This window comes from Nannospalax galili, unplaced genomic scaffold (assembly GCF_000622305.1).
Source record: "Nannospalax galili isolate Female #2095 unplaced genomic scaffold, S.galili_v1.0 scaffold591, whole genome shotgun sequence".
NCBI classification, from domain to species: domain Eukaryota; kingdom Metazoa; phylum Chordata; class Mammalia; order Rodentia; family Spalacidae; genus Nannospalax; species Nannospalax galili.
Window position 1 is genome coordinate 5581165 of NW_008330926.1, and position 7567 is coordinate 5588731.

The 7567-nt window shown below is 41.6% G+C and overlaps 1 protein-coding gene across 1 annotated transcript; it reads left to right on the forward strand.

Annotated features, from left to right (window-relative positions):
- Positions 1-4882: 4882 nt before the first annotated feature.
- Positions 4883-6216, forward strand: LOC103752254 (small proline-rich protein 2D-like). The gene is made up of 2 exons (XM_029556381.1): positions 4883-4957; positions 5612-6216. Exon 2 carries the CDS (start codon positions 5630-5632, stop codon positions 5873-5875), a length of 246 nt encoding a protein of 81 aa, XP_029412241.1. The 5' UTR covers positions 4883-4957; positions 5612-5629; the 3' UTR covers positions 5876-6216.
- The last annotated feature ends 1351 nt before the right edge of the window (positions 6217-7567 follow it).

Sequence of the window (7567 nt, forward strand, 5' to 3'; positions counted from 1 at the left end):
CGAACCCAGGTCTTCTGCAAGAACAGTCAGTGTTCTGAGCCGCTGAGCCATCTCTCCAGCCCCCAAATGACGATAACTTTTAACAAATTATTTGTTTCTCCTATTGCTTCTTGAATATTTGAGTTAATTGAAATGTAATTATGCTTGTATATAACTATTTTGATATGTTAAATAAACAACCAAAATATCTTCTTTAATGATCTTAAATTTCCCTCCATTAATTGACTAATAATTTACCAGATTCAATGGGATTATGGAGTGACAATAGAGAATGAGGCTCACATTCAGGGCTTCAAAGAAGGCAGAAATCCAACTTGGTTTGTAGGTGCAATTTCTAGGAACATGTCAGGACTGTTCTCCCATAATGCCTGTTTCCCTGTTTTTATTTCTTGAATATGCTGGGACAGGTTCTTGATTTTTTTCAGGGATTGTTTTACCTAATGACATATAACATATACTCATAAAATAAGAAATTAAACCAGGAACTAGAAATATATTGTCTTCTTGTTCAAGCCTGTCATTTTTGACAAACAACTGATTTACGTAAATCATTAGAAAATCAAGACAGTAGTATCAAGTTGAATGTATGGTTATTTGGCCTTTAATGACTATAACGTTAAGTTCATTGGATGCTTAGGTGGATGATAGATAGACAGGACCTTCGTGTGGATTTGTGTGCGTGCACATGAGTTTCCAGTCTCAGGTCTTTGAGGGTTCAAATTTGGGAGAATTTTGAAATGTTCCCATGGTCCTCACTGGCAGCTCTTTAGGGAGCTGATGTGGCAGGAAATTCTGAGTGCTCAGCCTTAACATGAGGCTAGGAGAGGCTGCTCCACTCTGCTGGTGCTGTCATGGTCAGTAATCCCCAATCAAAACAATTTAATTATCATATATTACTTACAAGTAAAGGCTTTATTATGGTATTTCTGCATGTGCATATAGTGTATATTTACCCTCACCCTCTATACTGAACACATGGGAGTAAACACCTGATGCTTGCCTTTTGGAGACTTGCTTATTTCCTTTAACATGATACCTTTTTGAGCCGGGTGTATTCAGAAGACCCTAAGTACAACCAAAACTCTTGTTTTCTGATACTATACTCCCAGCTGACCAGCTAATTTTCAGATTTTGCATGGCAGAAACCAGATATTTCCTTAGGATGATTCTTTAGATGTGATGTGAAGTTATGGGGACTTGTAAGTGATTACTGAGTAAAGGCCCTGACTGGCCAGTGGTATGTGTACTAGCCTGTATGATCCATCCAGTGATGATATCACCTGTCAGGTGCTGAAGTGATGACTCTTTCCCTGTAGAGACATGACCAGTGGCACTCATGGCCAGTCACTTCCTTACTGTCAGAAGTAATGACAGTCCTGGAATTTAACCTGTTTGACTGCAACTGACTGAGTGCCCGTGTACTTCTCAATGCCGTAGCTGCAGTAGGTCAGAGATTTTGTGAAAGGACTAGGTCCCCAAATGCACTGGTAATCTAAGTCTTCACTGAGACAAACCCAGCAAAGTACACAGGAAAGAGAGATACTGTGTCTCAGTCTTTGCAGTTGGGTCCTGTGTGGTAAGTGGTTAGTGTACTAGGTGGAAGTGGTGTGGAACATAGGGAGAAGACAGGGTTAGCCTGTGTGAAAACAGATTTTAAAAGTATCCTTTTCCGGTCACAGGCCATAGCGGAGAACCCAATATTATTATTCTGCTAGATAGACATAATATTAAACTGACTCCTAATGATTTATCACTATACACATAGATTAATGCACCTCTCAACTTCTCTTAAGGAGAAGCTTCCTTAAGCAGATGGTGATTAACACAGAAACCCACAACTGGTCAATACTCAGGGAACAAAAGACTTAAGAATGCTTATCTCTGAATAGGACACCTTTATCAAACTTCTGCCTCCTAAGGCTCAGAGGCCATTATAAAAGAAGGAACAGAAAGACTGTAAGAACCAGAGGTGGTGGATGACCTCAAGAAAATAGAATTTTCCAGACGGCTGGGAGGTTACTCATATGAACTCACAGCAATGGTGACAGCATGCACAAGTTCCCAGTAAGGTCAAGCCAGGCAAAATCCCAGCATTGACATAGGGAAGCGGGTAAGAAACTCCAACCCTACCTGAGGGACTATTGGCAACTGATGGCTGCTGGGAAAGGGAGAGTCAGTATCTTTTAGGGATGTGACTCTTGGTAGGTTAACCAGGTCCCAGTGCATGGATCCACACAGAAGAGCATTTGGAGACACAAATATAATCAAAATACATTGAACAAAATTCATAAAAATTCAATTAAGAAAAGGAACAAATAGCACCCCTTTTGAAAGACTTGAAAAATCTGTCAGTAAAGGAATGAAAGAAAAACCGGATATGGGATTGATGTAAATGAATATCCCCGACTCCTTCCATTTCAGATTTTAAATGCTCTGAACCTCTCCTGACTCAAACCTTTTAATCCTTTACAAGTGTTGGTGTGAGTGTATGTCTCACAAAAGACCAAAAGATTGTGATCCACTAAGTAAATATTGAATGAGTCCTTATGAGTTTGTTCTCCTCTCCCTTTTTTCTACACATGGCGATTAAGTAAAAGCTTATAAAAGTTAAAAGGTCACAAGTAAGTAAGGAGAAAAACATTACCAAGGAGACTGGGCTGACTCAGCTCAGAGTCTGTCCTGGGAAGCAGCACTGCTCTGTGTGAAGTGCAGAATCTTGGTCAGTTCTTGGATTCCACTGATGAAAGAAAGAGGGGAAATTTCTGTCTTGAACAGGGTACAGAGCTGGCTCCATGCTGTCAGTGCCCACTCTGAGAGGCAGGTGTAATCTTCCCTGTTTGTAGAGAAAGTTGTAAACCCAAGAGAATAATTACCTCACTAGGTAGGCCTGTCAAAGATGAAGCTGGGATCAGAAATTGAGTTTCCTCTGGTTTTCTCCCCTTTACAGGAAGAAAATAAGCAAATAAATGTGCCACAAGAATGAAAAACAGGTGATGTAGAGCACATAGACTAGAAGCTTTGAGATCTAGGAAAGGCAAAAGATAGAAAGGGATATTGTCATAAAGCAAGAAAGAGAATTTTGAAAGCTAGTTAGAGAATCACCAAGTTTCTCCAGCTTCCAGTGGTTACTGAAACTGAGAAGAAAATGCAGGTTCCTTCTGTGAGTCACAGCTATTTTTAACCCAGTGATGATGTCTAGGAACAGGGTATTATATTACAGAATCCTGGTCAAGCCAATTATGGATGGATTTGCAGTTTAGTTAAGAAATCTTTGGATCTCATCAACTGATGTGTTGATGAAGATATGGTACATATACACAATGGAATATTATTCAGCTCCTAAAGTGAAATTAAGAAATTCATAGGTAAATGAAAACAATCACTCTGCATGAGGTAACCAAGAAATAGACAGAAAAACACTGTGTGTTCTCTCATAGTTGAATGCTAGCTTTGAATTCTTAGATATACATGCTTCCATTTGAAAACCCAGAGAGGTCAAGAAACTAATACATGGCCATGGGGGAGGCTCCTTGGAAGAGGCAGTAGAATGCAGTGATATGAAAGGGTAAAGGGAACATTAGTGTAGGAAAGCATGAGCTGTAGAACAAACAAGGAGAAATCAAGCTGGTGCCGACTTCAGAGTCACATGTCTACTGGCTATCATACACAGTGCTGGAAGGCACTACGTGCAAGCTACCAGAAGGAAAAGATCATCAACCTTACCCAGCTGTGAATCCTGTGAACTACAGTAAGAACTGACTTGGCATGATACGCTGGCATTGCAATAGTGGAATGAATATTATGGGAGTAACCAACCACTATCGAATTGGATTTAACGTTTGCTTCATAAGATGAAGCCCGTACCTGGTGTTGATATCAGGCTTAGGAACGTGAGGCTAGACAGGTCACAGGACGTAGAGGAGAATCTAATACTGTTTTCTACTAAATATTAAATTGACTCTTAATGACCTATTGTTAAACACATAAATTATTGTATCTCTCAACTCTCACCAGAGAAGTTTCCTTATGCAGCAGATGGTGCTTAGCACAGAAACCCACAACTGACCAAGGTGTAGAGAATAAAAGACTTAGGAGTGCTTATTCCTGAATAGGATACTTATCTAAACTTCTGCCTCCCAAGGTTCAGGGATCATTATGAAAGAGAGGGTGGAAAGACTATAAGAGCCAGCAGTGGTAAATGACCGAAAGAAAAGTTTTCTTTCTGGGCAGTTAATCACAAGAATTCCCAGCCATGGTGACAACATGCACACGTCCCCAGTAGGCACAAGTCAGACAAATTCCCAGCATAGTCATGGGGAGTGCATAAGAAACCCCAACCCGACCTAAGGAAATTTTGGCAACTGATGGCTGCTGGGAGGGAGAGAGACAGGCTCTTTCAAGGACAGAACTCTTGGTAGCTTAGCCAGGCTCCAGCAGATGGACCCACACTACAGGACATTAGGGTACACAAATTAGACTCTACAGGTCTTATTTTATATGTATGCATATAGAATATATATTATAACATATAATATGTGTATAATAGATTACCTTAAGTTGGGGGGGGATAAGGGGATCAGGGAGGGAATCTAGATACCATCAAATCATATTTTAGAAAAATTGCAAAATGCAATTTAAAAAAGAGTTTAGACATCCAGTTAGAGAATCTCTGAACTTCCACAACTGCCAGCAGTCACCAAGTCCGAGAGGAAAGGAAGGTTCTGTGAATCACAGCATTTAACAGTGATGATGTCAGGAACAGGATATTTTCTATTCTACAGAGTCTCAGTCAAGGCAGTTGTAGATGAATCTGCATTCTTGTCAGGAAATCATTGGCCCTGCCCACGGCCAGGGAGTTGCACTTCCTGCTGGGTGAGGCAGCCAGCCCTATAAAGAGGTGCTCAGGACATGCCTGTAGCACTGGTGGTGCTCAAGTCGTACTCTGTTCTGGAATCAGGTGAGTCTGATTTCTGGAGTTGGTCTGTCTTTTATATTCTCATGTACTGAGTTAAATCTCGAGTGTGTAAGTTGATTAGTCCAAATACCATGAATGTTATCTAGTAGGCAGAAATTTAGGTATAGAGCATAATGATTTATTGGCAAAATTTGCTTTTGGTTTTCTCGGATAGGTACTTTCCATCCACAAGGAAAAGCAAGGGATTAGGGAAACATTTTATTGAAGATGAGGATAGAACTGAGAAGGTCTCCTTCCCATACTTTTGGTGTCCCTTTCAGATGCTCACGTCTCACCAGATGTCAGACAATCGAATTCTTCCTGAACTATTATAGGCTTTTCAGCCAGTCAATCTCCTGGTATGTGACAAGGGACAGTAGTGTTAGGAATTGCTTTTTGAAGATGTTATTTGTGCAAGAAACTTGTTTTTTGGATTAGAGAGGTTTTTAAAGGAATAAAAGACATGAAATAAAAGCAGGATTTCCCCAAGCTAATGAAACAGATTATTGACATTTAGAGAAAAGCCAGGAAGTCTTAGAGGAGGAGTTGGGAGGTTGAGGTGAATGCATAGAGAAGTAACACCTGACGTTAAATCAGCTTGTCCTTATTTCTCTGTGGGGATCAACTCTGTGAACACTGTCTTGTAATTTCTTATAGATACTTAGAATCTAGAAGATGTCTTATCAACAGCAGCAGTGCAAGCAGCCGTTCCAGCCTCCTCCTGTGTGCCCACCCCCAAAGTGCCCTGAGCCTTGTCCACCCCCAAAGTGCCCTGAGCCTTGTCCAACCCCAAAGTGCCCTGAGTCTTGTCCACCCCCAAAGTGCCCTGAGCCATGCCCCCCTCAGCCATGCCAGCAGAAATGCCCTCCTGTGCAACCTCCTCCACCCTGCCAGCAGAAGTGTCCACCCAAGAGCAACTAAGGCATTCAGCAGTCATCAGGACCAAGAGAAGATAAAGAACATGATTTCATCACTTCCATAGCAACACCATCTTCCCTCCAAAGCCTGTCAAAGATCCTGAAGATTCTTCTCTACCCTTTATCCTTTAATCTGCCTGCAGTGATCCCTATAGGGAAAGGCATTTTCTGACAGCTGTGAAAGAGCTGTCTGACAATGACAGTGGTTCCAGCATCCCAGATGATCATAAGGAGTGGCACCTGTTCTCCAGTGCTGGTCAGCAGTGGTTGTCTGTCACCTTGACTGGGATTTCTACCACTTTGCCTGTTGAAGCATTTTCCTACTTCCCAAATAAAGAATACTTCTGGTGCTGGTATAACCGTATTGTTTCTTTCAAAATCCACTTTATTGCAAGCATCGAAAGCTCAGATTCATTTATTTCTGTCCGTCATTGATTCCTGTCTGTGTGTGCCAATCAAGTTATGACTGAATTTTGGATCATATGCAAACATTGCTTGTCTATCATATCAAACTTGTTTTTTCTCCCATCAGTGTTTGATTGTTTGAAAAGCATTTCTTTCTGCAGAACTGCGTTCTCCTCTTTTACCCGATGTTCTCTTAGAAACCCTGTAGTGCTTGTTGATGTATCACTTCTTTGGTATATTCTTTGCCTTCACCACACACCTACCCACCGCTCACTTTTCCTTTCTCAACTCTAATAATTCACTCCTTCTTTCCACCTGTGAAATACCTTTCTTTGGGAATATGCTTGTTCTACCCATGCATTTCCCTTCAAAGGACATGATTTCATTCTTGGTGAGAGAACATGTATAAATGCCAAATTTTCCAATCTAGTCATTCACTGAAGCAACCTAGACTTGTTAAAGAACTTGCATATTATGAGCAGTTCTGAAATGAGGATGGTGCACAAACATCTCTACTGTGTGCTCTGTGTGGCTTCATTGTGCATACACACTGGCGATGTAGACACACACTGGCGATGTAGACACACTGGCGATGCATACACACTGGTGATGCAGACACGCCCTGGTGATGCAGACACACCCTGGTGATGTAGACACGCCCTGGTGATGTAGACACACCCTGGTGATGTAGACACGCCCTGGTGATGTAGACACACCCTGGTGATGTAGACACGCCCTGGTGATGTAGACACACCCTGGTGATGTAGACACGCCCTGGTGATGTAGACACACCCTGGTGATGTAGACACGCCCTGGTGATGTAGACACACCCTGGTGATGTAGACACGCCCTGGTGATGTAGACACACCCTGGTGATGTAGACACGCCCTGGTGATGTAGACACACCCTGGTGATGTAGACACACACTGGTGATGCATACACACTGGTGATGCAGACACGCCCTGGTGATGTAGACACACCTTGGTGATGTAGACACGCCCTAGTGATACAGCTTCATCAGTTCTGTTTTTACTGTTATTTCTTTGCGGGAAACTCCAGACTGATTTTCAAATGGGGTGATTAATGCAATCTGTTAAGTGCATGTGTGTTCCTTTTCTTCAAAGTCTTTGCAGTACTTGTTATTTTGTTTTGATGGTACTCATGTTCACTTGGATGTGGTGGAATTCCAGTACAGAATTAGCCTGTATCTTTTCTAATTTCTAAAGATGCCAAACTTTTTTATGTGATACTGTAAGCTAGGGAAATTCCTAATTATATCACAGACTTGTCT